Source organism: Opisthocomus hoazin, chromosome 9 (genome assembly GCF_030867145.1).
Source record: "Opisthocomus hoazin isolate bOpiHoa1 chromosome 9, bOpiHoa1.hap1, whole genome shotgun sequence".
Lineage (NCBI taxonomy): Eukaryota > Metazoa > Chordata > Aves > Opisthocomiformes > Opisthocomidae > Opisthocomus > Opisthocomus hoazin.
The window spans coordinates 34,917,102-34,938,461 of NC_134422.1; the positions used below are offsets into that span (position 1 = coordinate 34,917,102).

Genomic DNA, 21,360 nt, shown 5'->3' on the forward strand with positions numbered 1-21,360 from the left:
TCCTCCTCCATTAAGGTCTACTGTCTTGCTTTTCTGTAGGCAAAAGGTGTGGCTTGCTGAGCGTTTGAGTACAGACACAGAACTAGCACTTCTTCAAAGATCGCACACTCTGGGACCGAAACGTGAGCAGCAGGGACTGCTACTTCATTCTGCAGCAGATGGAATGTGTCTGGATATAGAGGTAGTGTTTTTAAATTAAGAGCATAGAAAAGCTGTGTTTAGAGAACCCATATGGGAGCTAGGATAATGGTTGGTTCTCTTTGTTCCCGACAATACGAGAATTTCCACAATTGCTCATTAAGGCAGGAGCTGATACTTGAACAAAAAGCAGACTTCTTCTGCTTCATCCCCAGCACAGAGACATACGTGTCAAATACAAGCATGAGAAAAGACCGAAAATGACACAAGAAGACATAAATGCTCTTTAAATGGTGGCAGAGTTTAAATGCAAGATGTTTGTTTCATCTGCTCTCTAGCTTTAACAACAGTGACGCTTGGGTGATGGAAAATGGTTGGGTAACTGCCTAAAATCCAGCAGAGAAGAAACCTTGGTTTTGTTTGCCGCACCAAGAGCAGATGTCTGCAACTGCTCAAATTCTCGCTGTGTGAAACACGGAATACTTTCCAGGTCACAGACACAATGATGAAAAAATTAAATACTCCATCACATGTGCATCAACTGAAAGTGGGTTTTAACTATTAACGACTTTCAAGCAGTCATTAGTGGTTTTAAGTACTAACTGACACAGAGGTATAGAAACTGCTTTATAAACTGTCTCACTAGTGGTTATTTCCTTAGGTGCTGAACCTCTGAGACTCTCGTCTCTTCAGCAGCACCTCTGGAAATATCTTGGTTTGATGCCTCAAACATGCAGTGCAGTGCCTGATTTGGGGTATCCACCACGAAAGTTTTCACTGGAGCAGTTTGACTGAATTTGCCCCAGATCCGCAGGTACTCATGAAAATCAAGGTTGTCTGTAAGCAGACAGTATTTCTCAAGATTCTGGTCTCCTCACTCTCGGGTGACTGAGAGATCAGCTTCAGGAGTAGCTTGCACTACACTCCTTGAGCCTAAGTGATAAAAGGAGATGAGAGAATGAGAAAAGCCTCGTCAAACAGAAAACAAAAGAATGAATAAACATGAGCTGAGAAAATGTGGCAGTGGGAAGTGTGTGTGTGCACCACGTATCCCTTACGATACATATTTTGTGTGTTCACTTCATTTTTCCCAGACTAGATGTTGTGTGGGTAGAAAGCGATCACTGTAAAAATAGAAGACTCTTGCTTCCAGTAAACAGCACAGCTGTCTCTCTGTCTAGACTTACAACGCTGTCTGAAGAAAAAGAATAACTGGGCCATGGGTTTAGATTAATCTGATTTTCAGAGAGTTTTCTTCATACCATTGTAAATTGAAATTGTTAAGTAGTTCCAGAAGGTCACTGAACATAGGGTGCTGAATTTTGCTTACACTAATAAGAGGAACTGCCAGAAGGTGCAAGGAGACTTGACATCGTTACAGCCTGCACTGGACAGTATTGGCTTGGCTTTAATTAGTCTTTAGAGGAGGCATCAGTCTGTTGACAGCGCCTTTATGAATTGGCTCATAAACACATTTTATTAATCCCAGCACAGGTCACAGTGACCAGATATTAACTGAACTGCTGTACCGCAGAAAAAGGAAGGACAGCTGGCGATACCTGAAGATAAAATAGAAGCAGATGTCTTGACTTTTCTGAAGAGCAGTTTAGCTGTTGTTACAGTAGGACATTTTAAGCCTAACAAATAATAATGCTGTTGTGACTCCAGCCTGCTCATTGAATTTTGGACTTTGGTAGTGGGCAGTGCCCTTCAGGAGTGAAAAAGTATCAGCAAAAGCACAAGATGCATAAATATCTTGAATATTCAAACTTGTATTTCTGGGACATTGCTACTAAAAGGCAAAACTGGGAAATTCCAGTGCTGAGGTTGACTTTGCAACCTTTGAGTGCCCCTGTATTCCCCAGCAGGCTTTATGACGGAATCATGAAATTGTGTTGTAGGGTCCATAGTCTGCTGCAGAGTGTGAAACGGATTCAGCTTATTGCTGTTGAAATTACAGCTGTTCTCAGGATGTCTTCTTTGCTCCTAGCTGCACCAGCATGGGGATCTGGAAGCAGAATCTCACAGAGGCTTTTCTAAGACACTTGGTGTTCGAGTCGCCTACAAACACTGTCCCCACCCACCTGGCAAAGGAGCAGGGATCCGCTGCCATGGCATAGCCAGGGAGGAGGCAGGCGGCGAGGTTCGAACAGAGGCAACCCTCCAGCGTGAGGTGCCCCATCTCCTGCATCTCTACAGCTAGCCCATGGGCTCCATCTGGATCAATCTGAACTTGAATTAATCTGTAATCAGAAAAAAAACCCCTAGGATTTAGTGTTTTGGGTAATTTTTGAGATTATTTTCCTCTTAGACTTGGCAATTTTTAAACATCCCAGCTCGTGTGTCCATGCGGCATAGCCAGGGAGCCAGAGTAGGAGAAGGAGGACTCCCATGTTCGCTGTTTCTAGCCATTGTCAGCATATCTACACGCACTGGGTTTGCTTTTTAATTGCCCTCTTGCCTGCTACCGCACTGAAGCCAGAGAGCAGAGAGCAGGTTTTTCTAAACACGTACTTATTTTTCTTCATCTTTCAGTTGTAGTTTCTTCCAGCTGAAAATCAAAGAATGAACAAATCACAGTGGACAAGATATCACTAAAAATACCTGTGGAAAAGGCAAGTAGTAGTAGTTTTTCAGCCAGTTCAACTGGGTGCTTGCCTTTTGCGTTAAGCTTGTAAAAGGGTTAAGACAATTTAAGGCCTCTGAGTTGCGATTCTGCCCTGCTTTAACTAGATTTGACTACAATAAACTCCAATGTTTCTTTTGCTGAAGGGCAAGTGGTATCATTCCAGTGAATGTTTACACAGAATCACAGAATGGTAGGGGTTGAAAGGGACCTCTGTGGGTCATCTGGTCCAACCCCCCTGCTGAAGCAGGGTCACCTACAGCAGGCTGCACAGGACCTTGTCCAGGCGGGTCTTGAATATTTCCAGAGAAGGAGACTCCACAACCTCCCTGGGCAGCCTGTGCCAGTGCTCTGTCACCCTCAGACTGAAGAAGTTTTTCCTCATGTTCGGCTGGAACTTCCTGTGCTTCAGTTTGTGCCCATTGCCCCTTGTCCTGTCGCTGGGCACAAACTGAAAAGAGTTTGGCCCGATCCTCCTGACACCCACCCTTAAGATATTTATAAGCGTTTCTAAGGTGCCCTCGCAGCCTTCTCTTCTTCAGGCTGAACAAGCCCAGCTTCCTCAGCCTTTCCTTGTAGGAGAGATGCTCCAGTCCCCTCACCATCCTTGTAGCCCTCCGCTGGACTCTCTCCAGTAGCTCCTCATCTTTCTTGAACTGGGGAGCCCAGAACTGGACACAGTACTCCAGATGGGGCCTCACTAGGGCAGAGTAGAGGGGGAGGAGAACCTCCCTCAACCTGCTGGCCACACTCCTCCTAATGCATCCCAGGATCCCATTGGCCATTGGCCTTCTTGGCAGCCAGGGCACACTGCTGGCTCATGGTTAACCTGTCGTCCACCAGCACTCCCAGGTCTCTCTTCACAGAGCGGCTCTCCAGCAGGTCTGACCAAGTGCACAGTATTTCAGTTGCTGTCTGCCCAACGTTCATTGCATCTGGTCTTTAGCTTTATCAAACCTTCTAACGTGGATGCTTCTCTAACAGCGTAACGTTGTTTCCCTTATTCATTGGAAGCCAAGCCACGGAAGACCTCATTAAAATTACAAACATATTTGAGTTTCATAGTTTGAGGGTCTGATCTAATCTGATTGTGTCTGAAGATTCAACTGGCCGTCAGTCTAGAATCACATCAAAGTCATTTACTCTCCAATATTAAATCCACTCGTGATCAGTTTTTTAACACTGATTTGATCTGATTGACCATTGCTTCCGCTAATCCGGTGGTGCAATGTAGAGATGAACTGAAATAAAGAAAGCAGGCACTAACGCTAAGGCTACAGCACGCCAGGCGTTTAGGCTCCCCTTCTGAAATCATCTTTATGGTTGCAGGTTTTCCCCCTCTCCTGATATTGCTATTTATCGTCCCCTCAACCCCTCCCCCGGCGATGCAATGTAATTAATATCGTATCGTAGCCGAATCGCTCCGTAGCCCTGCAACGGGACGGCAGAGGACGACACCGGTGCTGGGGGAAGGCCGTGCTCCGGGCCGGGTGGGCTGATCCTTCCCGGGCCCGGCCGGACCCTGAACGCGGCCACGACCCCTCACGCGCACTCCGCCTCCAAGATGGCGACCGGCCTCCCTAGGCCCCGCAGCTCTCGCGAGAACTCAGCGGGCATTCACCCTCCCCTCCCCTCCCGCTCCCGCGCCTCCAACTCTCGCGAGAGCCCCGCGCGCCGCCGAGAGGGCTGCTGTTGACGGGCGCGCTCCCCGCGGCGGCGGCCCCGCCCCCGGCCCCGCCCACTTCCGGTGCCGTCGCTGAGGGAGGGAGGGCGGAGCCGCGCCGCCGCCCCGGGCGAGCCCCGGGGATGGTGTTGGCCGCGGGAGCCGGGCCCTGACGCCGCGCTCAGGTGAGTGCGGGCCGCCCCGCTGCCCCCTCGGCCCGGGCCTGGCACCCCCCGTGCCGCCTCATGCCCGGCCCCTTTCCTCCCTCACCCGCTGCCCCCGCGGCGGCCGTGGCCCGCCAGGCCTCGGGGCCCCGGCGGCGCCGGGGGGAGACCCCGCTGGCCCCCCGGAGCGACTCCCCCCACCCAACGGGGCCGTGCCTTCGCCGCAGGGGCCCGGCGGTCCCCCCTGCCTCTTGCGGAGGGGCTTCCCGGCGGTGCCGGGCAGGGCGGCCCCCGCTGCCGGGCCGGCTCCCAGGGGAGCTGGAGAAACGCCGGGGCTCTCCTGCTCTTCCCTATAAATAAGCACGGCACCTCTCCCTCCCTCCCTGTCTCCCCGGAGCCGGGCCGGGGTAGAGCCTTGCTTTCCCCCAGCGGTTAACAAGTTTTGGGGGCTTCCTCGCGGTGCCCCGTTGGTGAAGTCCGGGGTGTAGCTGGAGCGAAGCGCCTTTTTCCCCACTGGGCACACTTCTCTTTGGCTTCCTGGTGTTCTAGGACAAGCAGTGAGGAAGCAGACCTATAAAGGTGTTTAGGCGTTTACTTCCCGTTGAAGCTGATTTCATTTCGACTTGCCATCTAAAAGGTTTTTTTTGGGAGAAGGGGTTGCCTGCAGTTTACAGTTTTTTTGTGTTTTTTTTTTCTGCTCCCTACCTTTTTTTTTTTAAACTAGCTGTTGTGTTTTTCTTCTCCAAGTTAAAAAGGGCTGTTTAGTATGCTTGTTCTTTATTTCTCTTGGGGTAGTGGGAGCAAAAAAGCCTACTGAATGTTTCACTTGAGCAAGCGGTATTTACATTTGCCCTGAATTTTCCGTTTTTTTAAAATCTGGATCTTGAAGCTAGTGCACATACTTGTCAACTTCAGGCAACTCGACCTTCTTGTACGTCTTACCAGAGTTTCATGCTGTTAGGTACTATTGTGAAATACATCCTTGCTTTTTTTTTTTTTTTTTTTAAACCTTGTTACTTACTTACCTGTTATGCTCTTCTCAACATCTGTATGTCATGTCAGTTGTTTCATTTTTCCTTCTTGCCCCTTCACTGGTATTTTCATGCTGGCTTGATGTTTGGTATCAGTCAGTTTCTCACAACCTTGGGAAAGCGATAGGGCTGTCTTTACAGTTGTAGTAACTAGATTGGCAGGCCAGAGGCTTTATCTCCTGTTTTCTTTGGGGCAAGAACAAACAAAATGAACAAGTGAAGTAACTGCTGTTGCAATGGCCTTATTAAACTTCACTTCAGGGCTTGCTTACAAGACAGAAAGAAACATGGAGACACGTAGAGCTGAAGCTGACAGAGATAATCTTGTATAGAGTCTTGTCATTATACAGTGTGATCCTCTGCATCTCATTGGTTTGCCGGACTTTATCATTTGCCTTATTAATATCTCTGCTGATTCTCCATTTTATACAATGAGAGCTGATGTTACTTGAGCATCTGTTTCATGTCTTGGTAACTGCTGCATCTTACCTGTCTGGTCTGCTATGCAAGCTAGTTCAAGTAAAGACTATATGCTGACTTTTCACAAGGGTAAGGCCGTTATTTCATTGTATTAATTTGCCTGACTGAAGGATAAACATTTCTCTTACAATTTAGTGGTGAGGGGGCATAAAGGGTGTGGATCTTGTCAGTATTATGTTGGTTTTGGCAAAACTGTTAAGAAGAATGAGTTGCCTTCAACTGGGAGTAGCATCAAAAAGTATTAAGCCATGACAGACTGGATGTTTTGGTTTTATGACTTTGGCATTCTGTCCACCTTGTCTTGGAATTTATTTATGAGTGCAGTTATCTTCTGTAGTGGAGGACTGACACAGGAAAGAATATCTTCATTTCAGTTACCACGTCTCCGTATGTAACTTTCTCCACCATTGCTCTGTGGTGGGAAGAGTGCACTGTGAAGAGTTACTGTTGTGCAGCTGCATAGATAATTGCACTATTTGCAGTTTAAATCTGTTGCCTTTCCTGTGTCGTGGTAGCTGACTCAAAGCTCATTTCCTAGTGTTAGAGGATTGTTCCAGTAACCCCTCCCCTCCCCTTTCTTTCTCTCTCTCTCTCTTTTTTTTTTTTTCTTTTTGACCAGCCAGAAAGTAGCTCCGAATATTGACACGTGAAACATGGATGAGAATGGTTGTAGCACATCATCTGGCCAGGGATCTGGCAGGGGTATTTTGACCACAGTTCTTTTGAAGGAGTGATGTCAGGCAATGGTATACTGTGGTAGATGGTGCAGTGAAACTGGATTGTAAACAATGATGAAAGACTGACCTTTCTACAGCAAAATTGAACTTTCTCTTGGCCTAATGTACTGTAACTCTCTCAGTATTCACATCTGAAACAAACTCACATTCTTCAAGTACTCCATGCTATCCTTGTCATGTTAGCTATATATGTATATCATATTCTGTCTTTGACTGCTAAGAATATGACGATAATTTTTGAAGAAGGAACTAACTGTAACTTGGGGTTTTGGGTTTGTTTCCCCGCTGCCCCCCCCCCCCCCCCCCCCCCCTTAGTGCTTTAGTTTTGGTAATTGACTTTGTTCTACTATTTGTGTTCTAGATAGAAGACAGCAGTAATGCTAACTCTGGCAAACAAGCTGAAGCGGGATGATGGCATCAGAGGACCCCGTGCGTCCAATCCAGCTTCTGATTCAACTCGGAGGGTGTCTGTTCGAGATAAATTACTTGTTAAAGGTGAAAGGAACTTATATTCGAATATTTCAGGATTTAGAGTTTTGCAGGTGTGTTGACAGTGCACAATGTTAAATAGTGTATAAAATGATTTCCAGAAGTATTTTTTAAATTCCTTGTGGCTTACCTCGTCATTTGTACGGTAGGGTGTATATTGGCATCACATGTCCAACAGCTCTTTGCCTGTAGGATACTTATTTTCATTGAATAGTGCAAACCATAAAAAGTCTGCTCCTTACTTTTGTTGAAAAATTGATGCATAATTTGCAACTGTCATCAATTAAAATGTTATGATAAAAAATTGTCACAAGTATCAATATATAGGAGGAGAACATCAGATTTGACTTGATAGAAAGGTACGTTTTGAGCTAAAACAGAACTGCCTGTGGCAGGGAAGGAAGTCCTGAAAGTAATGTCAGTGTCCTGATGGTCTTTAATGATACAGATCAGACGCAGTAAACTTTAAAAAGCAATGTACAGAGATATTTTTCATAGGCCTGGAATCACTGGAAGTTGAGTATGAAGTAGTGAATAAAAACCAGCACCTTAATTTTGTAGCACCACATGGTCTGTTGAAGAAAGGCTACTGTAGGTTGTTACTAGCTGGCTCTCCATTGTTGGTAAAAAAAAACCAACAAAAAAAATACCTCAAAAAACCCCAAAACTTTGTGCAGCTCTGGATAAATTAAATAGTTTGTGAGGTAATAATTAAGCTATTTTGTAGTAAAATCAGGGACAGCTCTTTCTTGCTTTTCAGTTTTTCTGTAGCATAGATAATCTTATGTTTAAAATCCATGGGCGCTGACACTTTGCAATTACTGTGGGCTGGAACTCAGGTTTACTCCCTCTGCTAATAGGTGAATGTTTTAACGCTTGAGCTGTGCAGCTTGATCTAGTGGCAAGGAATATGTTGTTGAGGGTGACATTTCTGCTAAAAATGATCAATAGCGAATGTGCTAGTGTTGATGTGCAAGCTGTGACCGTTAGGATTCCTGGCAGTCAAATGAAGTGTGCTCATTTCCTGGTCTTATTTCAGAATGGCTGGAGGCTGACACGGGTGTATTTCCCTGAATGATATTGCCTAACTGTAGTGTTGCATAGGGCTTTTTGGAATTAGGGTAGTTTCTGCTGTAGAACAGTGTACTAGAGCAAGGTTCCTCTGCAAATGCTGCTGCCTCAGTGCACTGGGAGATGCCTCAACTAGACTGTAGGAACCTTAACAGCTACACTTTTCTCTGTTTGCATTTTTCTAAGGACGGGGAGTTTTAATTCACTTTGAATGTGATAACTCTTGCAAAGAGCTTGCTTTAGACTTCTAGTTTGGAAATCCTCAGTTAACTCCAGTTCTGAGGGGAAAGGATATCAGGCAGGAGGAATAAGCTCTTTAACCAGGCTAAGCTACAAAGCCAAATTACTAAATATATATAATCTGAGATTTTCATTAACCTACAAGTGTTGACTTGAGGGGAAAATATCAGTGTAATATAAGTTCACTTCAACTACAATGCCTGGTATAGTGTGAAATGCTGTAAGAAATTTTATTGTACCCTTAGAGTACAGTAAAACTTTTTGGTTTTCACTTCTGTGACTAAAACCTTACCTATGTCTGCAGGGGAAGAAAAGAATGTAAGCTATAGAAAATTAGTATTGACATTGTAATTGCTATGGCTACCATTAGTAAACCAGCACAGACTAAGTATTGAACGAGTTGAGTCCCAAACTGATAAATGTTAAAAGCAGGTCACTGCTGGCATCCTGACAAGTGTGAGTGTTAGATTGTGATCTGTTTACGCGTGAAAATTGTATCACATGGCTCTCCAAAAAGAGTTGTAGGAGCTGCTGTCAGTCTGGTTAGAATGGTTTCTGGACCAAAATGGGAACTGACAGTAGAAGTAGATCACTTTAGTATAACTACACTGAAAATGAGGGGAAAATCTAGTAGTTAATCTGAAAAAGACTTGTTTGAGGATATTCTCTTTTAAGCTACACTTTGAACTAAATGTAGACCATTCAGCTGAAAAAGTTTCTAGAAATTGCTCCAGCTCTTAAAGCTAGATCAGCTGAAGCAGCATCTACAATGTTGAGAGCCTGAGTGAAGATGGACTTCTCACATTCACAGTTTTCTTAGGTCACGTTGTCTAGATCTGCAGGAATGGGTTTGATAGGGGGTGAAGAACTGCCTGCTAAAGGTGTGTGTACAGCGAGGATGCCTTTTAGTATAAAACTGTAATAGGTTCTTGTATTAGACTTGAAACAAAATTGGTGGGAGCCTGTAAGAGCAGTACTAAGTAGTAGTTACTGATGTTTGTTTAGGCTAGAGTTATCAAACAGATGACAGTTGCAGGATGGGTGAAACACTCAAATCAGGTCAACCTCCTGGCAACTGTGAATTAAAAAGTAACCTGTTCTACAAAAAAGCAAAGAAATGCTGGCCATTGGTAAGGAAGAAAAGAGGAGGAGATGAGAAGAGGCCCAGTCTGTCCTTGTTTGCCCCAGCAGTTGTACTGAGGTTAGTGGTGGTTCCTCTTAATGGTGTTAGTGGTGGTGCTTTCATGCTGCTGTGTAAAGCCTCTGAGCTGGAAGAGCAAGGGACGGCAGTGATGTACATTAGAAAGCTGAGTGATAGCTGTACTCTTTCCGTAGCACACCTGGATCCTTTTTGGCCTCAAGTAAGTCTATAGCTCCTGAGTCAACAGGAGAACAGCAGGCAAGTGTTCTGTGCAGCATCCTTCACAGCAGCTTACACACATGGTGGGCTGTCCTGTTTTTGGCACAGTACTCTTAAGTCCCTGCTGGCTCTGGGAGCTGGTGATAACATGTGAACCAAGGTCAGGTAGCTGTTTGCCTGCTCGAGCGATGATGGTGGACATCATCTATCTGGATTTTTGTAAAGCCTTTGACACGGTCCCCCACAACATCCTTCTCTCTAAATTGGAGAGCCATGGATTTGATGGGTGGACCGTTCGGTGGATAAGGAGTTGGTTGGATGGTCGCATCCAAAGGGTAGTGGTCAACGGCTCAATGTCCGGATGGAGACCAGTGACGAGTGGAGTCCCTCAGGGGTCCGTACTGGGACCGGTGCTGTTCAATATATTTATCAATGACATGGACAGTGATATCGAGTGTACCCTCAGCAAGTTTGCAGATGACACCAAGCTGAGTGGTATGGTTGAGACACCAGAAGGACAGGATGCCATCCAGAGGGACCTGGACAAGCTGGAGAGGTGGGCCTGTGTGAACCTCATGAGGTTCAACAAGGCCAAGTGCAAGGTCCTACACCTGGGTCGGGGTAATCCCCGCTATCAGTACAGGCTGGGGGTTGAAAGGATGGAGAGCAGCCCTGCTGAGAGGGACTTGGGGTTACTGACAGACGAAAGGCTGGACATGAGCTGGCAATGTGCGCTGGCAGCCCAGAGGGCCAACCGTGTCCTGGGCAGCATCAAGAGAAGATTGAAAGCATTGCTGTGGATGGGAACGTTAATTTTGGTTGAGGAAATAATGCTTTCATTTTGGGTACTTAAAAACAAATTCCAGTGGGAAGCATATGGCCTGACTCTTTGTGGCAAGGCTAGTAAACAAAACACTTCTACATTCTGACCTGTTGAGGTGGAGTGGGGGAAGGGGAGGGAGCAGAATGTGATTATAATCTGTGCATTACTGAATAGAACATTCACGTGGGTCTCATAAACCATATGCCTGCACACATGTCAGGAGTGTGTGTTCCTATTTCTGTCTTGAGAATTGTCATGGCTAGGGAGAGTTATTGTTTGTGAAATCATTTATAAATAGCTCTGGTTGCCTGTGTTAGGCTTTGCTTGCCCCTGTTTTGCAAGTTCCTAAGCTGTTTCTGAAACATAATCAGTTTGCATTCAACTCTTCCAAAGTCTGTGGTAGGTTCAAGTTTAACCCTTGCCTTTTTACTTTTTTTATGTTTTATGGTTCAAAATAGCGTTTGGAACTGTTCAAGCAGGTGTATACTGGGTCAAGGACTTTGCAGATAGACCTGCTACTTGGATGTGCTTCTGCACCAGATCACCTGAGGTTTCAGGAACACCGGACTGGCTGGTTGGGAGCTTGTCTGCGTCTGGGCTGGCTGCACCCGAGTCTGTTCGCTGCAGAAGTTCTGGCATGTGTCTGCACTTATGGCCTATCGGACCTGCCCGGGATGGTTTATGAGAGTGGGTGCAGGGCCTTGCAGTGCCCCTGGGTTTGCTGCTTCTTGGCAATCAGCCCTGACTGTGGGAGAAACTGAGATGCTCTGCAGTGTTTCTGCAGCTCTGCTAAGCCAGCAGTGAGCTGGCATTGGTGAACAGTGGGTTCTCGTGGAAGTTCTGGGGAGCTTTCGCACAGTATTTCGTGAGTCTTGGCTTATCCAGTTGTTTGTCTTGGCATCTTAAGGAACGGTGAGGTGTCTGGCAGTGAGTTGACACACAGATACTGATTATCCACCAAACGTTATGAAAAGCAGTCGAATTGGATTTTCTTTACTGTTTAGCTGTAGTTACAGTAATTTTTTGAAAGAGGAGGTGAGAAAGATTGTGAGGTTAAGTTCGTTGTTTAATTTAGTGAGGATTTGGAGCCCTTGGAAGTTCAGTGCATTGGAGCTCTAATTGTTGCTTCTACATTTTGCTTATTTACAAATCTGTTAAACCATGCCAATAAATTGACAGACTGTACAAGGGGCATTTTCTTACAGAGATTATTCCTGTCAGTGGTATTGCTTTATGTAGAAAATGCATAACTTAAAACATCAGAATCTTAATGGAGCTTGAATGGTGTGATAAAAATATTTGCTTTCTGCACAGCAAGGTGCAAAAATTATTTCAGTGTCAAGACTGTCACTGCCAAAGAGTCATAGGATTTGGAAAACTCACACCCACTGTAGCTATGGCCCATTAAATGTGCTACTTACTGTTAATCACCAATGTTTATATGTCACAGTTAATGGTAACATGTTTCCTTACTTGATGTTGCTTAAAAAGTTTGGATTATTGAAGCAGGTCTTTACTTGCTTATTTTATCCTTATAAATATGTTTTGTTTGTATTTTCAGTGGTTTGTTGCAGAGTTGATTAGAAACTTTAATTTTGGGGAACTTGCCCTTGTTCACAGAGCTTTCGTGTGGGTTGGCTGGTGCAGTCTTCCCACGTGTTTGCACACCTTCAAAGAAAGAGCATTCTGTTCCATCCTCATGGGTGTGAGCACCTTTGTTTTCATGTTTTCACAAGAAAAACCCACTCATTCTTGTGCCAAGACAAAGGGAAATGCAGAAGTATGAATTCACTACAGGAAATTTTTCACGCTTCAAAGGAGCTATGGAGATCAGTAAACTCTCTACTGAACCTTGCAAGAGGCAGAAGTGAGGCCCCAGCTCAGCAGAGCTGCTGCAGCCTGGCCATTGCTGGGTTTGAACAGGCTCTATTCTGGTTTCTCCTGTTTCCCTACCTGCCCTCTGCTCAAAAATGAAGCACAAGGCAGGCAGGATTCATTAAGCTGAACAACACAAGGGCATGGAGAGCAATAAGGAAAGCAGTCAACAGTTTAAAAAAAGAGCCAGGTCCTGAACTTCACTATCTAGTGAAGATTGATAGTGCCTCCCACTATGAAAGGCTGGTGAGTTTGAAGAGGAAGGGATGGGGGAATAATCTTATGATGGGTTTGTATAGCTGCAGCCTTCAGTAGTTGGTTATGTTTTGTCTTTTTTTTTTTTTAACCAGGAAGGGAAAGTAAAAATCAAGTCATTGATTATAGCTGAAATTACATTTTTGGCATGTTATAAAGACAGTGCTCTTTGAAAACTGTTAGCAAAAGTGTGCCCCCAGTGTAGTGTTTCTTTTAGTGCACAGCTTTGATTAAATGAGCTGTGGTTGCTCAGGTGCTGCAGTGTGGGATTGTAAAGAGTGCAATTGTGAGCTCTTTTAGGTAAGTGTGAAACACAGTGCATCTGTTTTGGTGGGGTTTTCTGTCTTTGTAGAGTAAGCTGCAGATGTAGGGATGTCAGGGCTGTGCCAAGTGTGTGGGAGGCGGGAGTCAAATAAGCATCATGCTCACTGCACAGATGAGCCAGGTTTGGTAAGCATGGATGCAAGATAAATTCTGTGGAATTAGTGAGCTCTTAATTGTGACAAGTTTGGATTCTGTGCCAAGAAGTTGCTCCCTATATCTTAAATGGCATTACAGTTTGCTTTAGACGCGTGTTTTTGAGAGTTGGTGTTGAAAGCTCTTATACGTTGTTGTTAGCCCAAAGAAATGGACTGTGTCTATGCAGACCAGAAAGCGAAGTTGGAAATCAAGTGAGGGGAGAAAAGACTACAGGAAAAGCAAAAATGTATTTGATTTGGTTTCCTAGAACTTTAGAAATAAAAGGGGGAGGTGTCTTGATACATCTCATTCATACTCCTGTGAAATACAAGTAGTTGAAAGTAGGACTTCAATAAAATACACAAAAGAGGGGGAAGGCAGGGGGTCTTCTAGAGAAAGTAGTGTGGCAGAGAAAGGGCTTAGGAGTGAACTTCCCTGCCTAGGATCTATGCAACTGAATCAGGTTACTTCATTTCTTTTATGAATAGCTTTCAAGTTTGATGGGTGGGAAATAAATAAAAAGAAGTCTTAATTGAACAAGAGTGTGTATCTGCAGAAAACCATGCTCTGAGAGGAAATATCCAACAGGGGCAGGAGCAAAAAACTGAGTTTGTTCAACAGTGCAGAGGTTTTGAGGGGATGAGTATTGCAACAAATGCAGTTGTTTTTATCACTTCCCGTGCACGTTGTTGTGACGGGTTCTGGAAGTGAAGGTTTGTCTTTCTCTGTTCTTTTGGTGCTCTTAATGCTGGGTTCTGCAGGCCAGACAACATCTAGTATGACAGTGCCCTTGAATTAGGGTTTCAGTAGCCGTTTCCAAATGTGCAGTACGCAGTATCGTTTTTGGAGGTTTCCCCACCAAAGCAGTGTGTAACCTGAGGGGGCTGGTAGCTGATGGTGGAAGAGCATTAGCAGTTAGATGCTGGGGACTGGTGATGCTTGTGCAGGCTGTGAACCTCCTGTGCTTGTTTTTATAATTGGACTGACACGCTGATTCTTGAGGGTTTTCTGCTCTTGTGTTTTGCAGACTGTGGACTTACAGCTTTCTGTGTTTTAGTGCTTTATGTAGGCAACTTTGGAGGTTTAGACAATGCCACCTTTTGAAATGCCAGTGCTCTGTGTATTAGAAGCCCTGCCACTTCAGTCTTGGCAAAGCTGAACCTCCTAATCTCAGTAGCGGACGTCTGTGTTGTCTGGATGGGGGATGTATTCATTGTCTGTAGGGCAGATGAGCTTTCTTAGTCATGAATTATGTGGCTTAAAGAGAAATTTCAAGGTAAACCTCCAGTGCAGCTAAATTATATTTTCAAGTGAAATTTGATTTACAGGGCAGTTTAAATCTCTCAATTTGGACTTCAAGAATGGCTTTATGCTTGCATAAATAACGTGTTTTTTTTTCTTTCAACAGAGGTTGCAGAACTTGAAGTTAATTTACCTTGTAAGTATAGCATTTAATGGCATGCATTTTAAGGGGAAAAGGAACCATTGAACTGAATTTTTTGGCTGAAGTATGAATGCTAATGGTATTTGTTAACTCTAGGGAAAGCTGTGTAAAACTCTGCCACCCAGTCTTGAACAGATTTGTTTTGTTGCTCCCTCTTAAGGGGCTGTGGAGAGGTGGATCCTTACTGGTATCCTTTGGAAGCAGTATTGATCATTTGGCTCCAGAGTTTGACTGGTGGTGGAGCAGGAACTTCCCTCTCATAAAACACCCAGACGTTACCGGGAACTGAAGGGTACATTTATTGCCTCACGATTCTCACCCCCCTCCCTTCTTTCACTTTGAAAACAAGAGATGCTCATTTAGGGGCAGAGCAAATAGCTCAGTTCTCTGGAAACATGCTAAGCCAACTTAGTGCTTTTTCGTTTCACATGCAAGCTGTAACGACATGTGCTTGTTAGTAGTAAAATACTCATGAATTTTTTTTTTTAAAGTAATCCATATTCCTTAAAAAAAGGCAAGATAATGTGGTTTTAGGCCTGGAATCTGACTTGTATGTCATGCTATAAGATGAAAATATTAATGGCCACTTTAAAATAGGCAGAATAAAAGGCATATTGCTTCTAAAGCTGAGGATAGATAGTTAAAAATCAACTATGTGTTTTCTGCTGCTTAGCCTTAGAAAGCCTAGTTCTGTAATGGACAGCAAAACACAAAGCCCCTTAAAGGGGAGTAAAGTTCCTACTACTCTGTATTTGTTGCTATGAGTGGGTGTTGACAGTGAAGCCAAGTTGTTGTTGAGCTCCCTTTCCTTTCAAGCGTTGACCAGAACAGCATCATTCTGCTGTGAATTCTTGGAATGCAGGAAGGCACAAGTTATTGCCCAGTAAGCTCAGAGGTGCATTCAGAGACCGTCGCTTGCTCTACGTAGCTTCCTGTGGCGCGCGTTCCTGTTTCAGAATAATCTAAGATGTTTTGCCTGCAGGGAAAGAGCTATGAGCTGCTTGCAGCAGACCGAGAGCGTACATGCAGGTTATCTGGGCTGTGCATTCACACTGTCTTGCCCATTGCTTATCTTACAAAGAAAAGCAGTGAATATTCTCTCCGATTAGGCTGGCAAGTAGCTTGTGGTGTTTCTAGTCTTTTCCCACCTAAGGGGGGGTTAAAGTTCTGAGTGCTGCTTGTCATGAGCATCTTCTGTTTGCTAATGATTCTAAATCTGGATCAGTGCTTGGATCTCAGAAATCAGACTTTTCGATGTCCAGACTGCCGGGTGAAAGGAATTAAAAGGGGGAAAAATACACAACAGAAGCAGCAAAAAGGGAGGGCAGGAGGAGACATTATTTAACTCTGATGTATGCACTGCTTAAAGGCAATTATAGAGATTTTACACAGAGTAATTTTATCTTCTGTTGTGTAGAGTCTTCTGTAGGGTAATGGACATCTGAGAAATGTGTATCAGGGTTTGTAGTTACTACAGTGCGAATGCATTACTGGGATTTGTGTACATTTCTAGTTATTTTTTCAGGCAAATAGGTTCTGTATCTCTGATACTGTTTAACTCCTTGACTACAGAAAAATAACAGCCAGCTTGGTGGAGTAAGAAGCTAAAGGCTACATAATATGGACAATAATGTATCCATGGATATATGTGTCTTCTAGTGCCAGCATGACAGCTTGTCTCTGCCACAGTCAAGAATGGCCAGTTTTGTATATGGGAAGGCAACTTAGTTTATGTCATCAAGCGCGAACAAAGGGCTATTATGCTGTGAAACTTGCATCTGTTGTACTGAAACCACTGACTAGTTTCGTCAGACTGATGTTGTTGGGTTTTTTTTCCACACTTGTTCTTTGTTCTCACTGTTCTCCTTAAATTTATCTAGTCTGAGAGTGAAAACATAGTGTTTGGTTTGTAATGATGCTCCATAACTTTTGCTGTCAATGTGCGTAATTGGCTACACAGAAGAAACTTGTTCAATATGACAACTGGACAGAGACTTCACTGGCTTTTGGATGAGGCTTTCAGTAAAGCTTATATCTCATTATATCTTACAGGCACAAATAATCCTTTGTTAGCATAGGGCTGTGGTGGCATGACTTCTTGCAGACTGCAATGTATGATCAAATGTTAAGATACACATGTTACTATTAAGGAGCTTCTGAGGGAGAGATGCTCATTATGTATGCTGTCATCTTAACATGTAGCTAGTATATATACAGAAGACCAAATCCTTTGGCATTTTAAGGTCTTTGAGACAACATGGTTTACCAAAAGGAAATAAGCTGCTTCCTCGTAGCTCAAAGAAGTGAAGTTGCGTTACAGCAGGTGACCTGTGACTGTATAGGGAAGAGGTGCTTAGAGACAAAGTGTAGGAGGAAATCACTTGACTGGAAGGTGGGGATTAGTCAGGGAGTGAATTTGGAGAGTGTGAAAGATGGTATACTTGCTTTCCCAACAGCAGAAAAACAATTACCTGATGTAAATTATTCTTGTGCTTCACAGGTACATGTAAAGTGAATTTTCCTGACCCAAACAAGCTTCATTACTTTCAGCTAACTGTAATCCCAGGTAATTTTTTAAAACATGTTGCTTTTGTTTCTGTGTGCATTGGTGTTTAGGAAACATGATTCCAAAAGTTTGCTCAAGAATCTAGTAAATTTTCTAGCTGTAATTATTACTGGCTGTAATACAGTGATTGTTTTATAGAGGCAGTAGAGGAACTGGGCTGGATTTTGAGAATTAGATTCCAATAAACATGCCATAAAAATTGAGCAGGTTTGGGAAATATTTGGGTCTTGTTTAGTCACTTTGAAAACATTTTTTTCTCTCGGCCAATTTCAAACCACCTTGTTTTATTTGCTGAGAAAAATCTTGGATTACGTCTAGAGAAATTATTGTATTACAGCCCTGTTATGTTGCAGATATGTGCTTTTCTACGATGGCTTGATTCTGCAGAGTTGAAAAGGTAAATAACAGATATAACGCTGCTGGAAAACTTCAAATCTATGCATGTCTGAAGATGCATACCAAGTAGGAGCCTCATAGTCTTTGAATATTCAAGTATGTGTGAATTAGATCTTTTATTATGAATACCGTTTAAATATACTGTGAAGCTTCTGGTGGCATGCTGTTCAATAAAAACAAAACCTCAGGAGTACATTTTTTTAATTTATAATTTCCACATAAGTTTCTTCAGAGCCATCTGAAATTACCGAGTTTGCTCACATGGCTGTCCATTTTGGAATAGAAAGTTGTGTTTGTGTTTTATGGATGAATTTGCATGTAAGATTATTTAAACTTCACATGCACTACTTATTTTTGCTGTAATTGATGTGTTCAATACACTGAATTGTTGCAGTTAGATGTGCTGGGATTAGTATCTCCCTGCCAACGAATTCTTGTAGATGCACATGTTCTGTAGATGCTTATTGACTACAGAATTTGGATGCACTGTGGCAGTCATCATGATGTCTCACCTATAGAAATAACGATTTACGCTTAGCAGGGTGACAGGGGTTTTTCTGATAATTCGGTATCGTGAAGTCAGACGGGCACTAGATGTCACTGTTGGTGCTCCTTAGCCAAAATCAACCCGCACTTCCTCGGCAGCAGGACTCTTGGGTGGTCTTTGTTAACATGTCCATTTGTGTGACTCCTTTTTGCGATGGAAAAATGAGTAACTCTGCCCTGGTCAGTGTAATCAAAAGTAAATGCAAGTGCTGTTATAGGACTTTTAATCTCTCATTCTGTGTAGGAGATGTATTCGTGGTTACTTGATGCGTGCTAGTCTTCTTGAACCAAATGTCTTTCAGTTTATATGATGGTGCTTTATGATATTTTGGAAATGGGCTGACTTTACAAGATCATTACCGTGCGAGTTAGGGGTATCTTGAATATGAAGCAGTGACAGCTTCTTCATAGTAAGGTGTCTAGATACTTAGTCGGTTTTTTGTCTGTTAGCTGCGGTGTGGCACGATGTTGCAGACAGAAGACAGTGGATGAATGCAGAGCATGGTTTTTGTGCTAGCTTCGTTGCTGAAATGAGCTTGGGAATGAGATGATCTTAATTAACATTTTGTTACTCTAAATATAGCTGCACAGCTGAAGTCTCTGTAGCAGTAGTCTGACCGAAGTAAACATCTATTTTCAGCTGTGTATATTTCAGGTACAGAATCTTGTGATCAGCTACAGCTTAGCACAGCTCTCTAAAGGCAGAACGTAACACATACCAAGACAGTCTTCGCAGCTTTATGATTCCCTTCACGATGGAGTTTTTTCTTAGGAGTATGCTGAATCTTAGTTTTCTTTGGAATAACGGAGAGGCAACTAAGTGGCTGGCTCATGTAGACCAAGATCTTTACTTGAAGCAACTATTTTAGCAGTGTCTAAACAATCATGTATGAATCTTGACAGTCGGAGTAAGAGTCAGTTTTCTTCCTCCCGCCTAGAGCTGTCTCTTGCATTGAGGAGCTGAGATTTCTACGTCTAGAAATGCTGCTCATGCAGCTGGTTCTTAAGGGAGTGCTTTGCAAGTGTATCTGCAGCTTTCCAATTGTGGAACAAGAGCTGGGCTCAGTGCAGCTGCGTGTGCCAGGGAATGTCTAATGCCACTTTGTCGTTCTCACAGTTAGGACCTGTATAGTAGGCGTGCCTAAGCTAGGGTTGGTGGTCTGCACAGCGAAGAGGTTCTTGCTGGCTCCCTTCTCAGGGTTCTCAGTTTGCTTATCTGTAGTTACAGAGATTGCATCCTTCTGACAGATCTGTTACAGGTGTGCTAATTATTTTAAATTCATATTTTATGTTTAAGTTCTCTTATATTCTAATTAACATGACAGCCTGAATTCTGTAACCACATTTTATAAGGAAACTTACACCAAGACAGTTTCTGCAAGCAACCAGCTGTCTGGGTACCGTGAAGGTACTGACTGAGTATGTTTTCTAATGCAGAAACGCCTTTTGCAGTCAACATTCTAGCCTTACGTTATTGGTAAAGCTTGTTCTCGGGTGCTTTGTTTTATGAAGTCATTTTAAATGTGGCTGGTCTTGAACAGGCAGTGAAAGAAGCTTCTTTAGGTTCTCACAGGAAGACTAATTTGAATAAGAAAGTAAACTTTACCACCAAACAGAAATACTTTCAGCTCCGTTGCTCTGTGCTTCTCGTAATAACCTTTCTTAGTAAGTATTTAATGTCACAAAATCATCCTGGTGACAGTGAGTTTTAAATTAAAATTAATTTGTAGAAAATCTTGAGGAGGGTGATTGTTTATTTCGCATAAAGTTGCTTGTCCTCAAGAAATTCCGGTTCCTGTGTTACAGCTTTCTGCAGTGCACCAGAAGTGGATACGTGGTAGCACACGCTAGAAAATAGATCAGGGTTTTACTTTACTGCCACGATGGACAAACTGTGTGTTCCTGAGGCAGATACTGCTGGCTTTCTCTGGTGTCTGAAGGTTGTTTTTCCTTTTGTTGTCTGAAACAATCGTACTGTTGTTGAAAAATGCTCTGTTCTTACTTTTGTGCCAGTAACTTATTGGATCAAAAGCTAGAAAAAATGAGATAGATGCTTATAACCTGGGCAGGGTCCTGCCTGCTGCACTGGTATTTGGAGCACAACATTGGAAGCTGAGGCTAAAATGTGGTAATGACCTGGAAAAAAAAAAGGTGAGTTTTGGATAGCTTGCACATGAAGAAAACTAGAGGAATTTGTAGAGTTAATGCGATTTTCTTGCAGTTCCCAGACAGCTGGGGTAGTTTGGGGTTAGTGTGATTATTTGAGAGTCCTGTTCTTCAGGGAATTAGTAAAAAGCCTGTTGTCTGTTTTGCATGCCATGAAATGACAGATGTTGGTGAGCATGACTGAGCATTTAAACACTGCTGATTCAAGGAGCTACTATGAAAAGCACATCCGTTGTGGCCTGTCCTAATTATCTTGCATTTTCTTTCAAAGCGATACAGTAATTTAGTTTAGTATTTTCACAGCACTTTTAGCCATGAAAACACCTTACAAATGCAAACTAAGATTAAAGTCAGGTTGTTGATAATGAAACTCAAGACTGAAATGGAAGGGATGCTTGTTCTGTTAACAGCTCTTGAAGACATAAATTTAAGCAGTTGGAGGAAAACTGGAGTTCAGACATACTACTTGTTTGCAAAAGTCTTGTCAGTGGCCAACTTCCTAAGTTATGTGCCAAAGCTGTTTTATTTGACTGTTTTATTTATAGCAATTTTCTCACTATTAACTTTGCCAGAACTTTAGTTTTTCCCACCACTGTTAGATGCCTAAAAAATTAAGGGTCTGTGACCCAGTCTGCATGGGTGTTGTGGCACGCAGGGAAGGAAGTAGCCGTGTGGGGGAACCTATTTGCTTGCTTGAGATGCCATATGACGACTTCGTCGTGAGGCTTATCTTGTTAATGCATCGCAAGATTTCTGGCTGGGTACTGGGGCCCTCCAGAAACATGAATTTTTAATATACATTGGAGAGATTGGTAATGAGTAGCGTGCTTT

The 21,360-nt window shown here is 43.4% G+C and overlaps 1 protein-coding gene across 3 annotated transcripts in view; it reads left to right on the plus strand.

Annotated features, from left to right (window-relative positions):
• Window positions 1-4,497: 4,497 nt before the first annotated feature.
• UBE2F (ubiquitin conjugating enzyme E2 F (putative)) overlaps window positions 4,498-21,360 on the plus strand; it is an 85,773-nt gene continuing 68,910 nt past the window's right edge. The window contains exons 1-4 of one of the 3 annotated variants that reach the window (XM_075430731.1): window positions 4,498-4,612; window positions 7,201-7,334; window positions 14,820-14,849; window positions 17,356-17,421. In XM_075430731.1, the coding sequence (XP_075286846.1) occupies window positions 7,217-7,334; window positions 14,820-14,849; window positions 17,356-17,421 (214 nt within the window). In that variant the 5' untranslated portion in view covers window positions 4,498-4,612; window positions 7,201-7,216. The remainder of the gene's footprint in view (window positions 4,613-7,200; window positions 7,335-14,819; window positions 14,850-17,355; window positions 17,422-21,360) is intronic. The other 2 variants (XM_075430732.1, XM_075430733.1) reach the window with 2 other exon arrangements.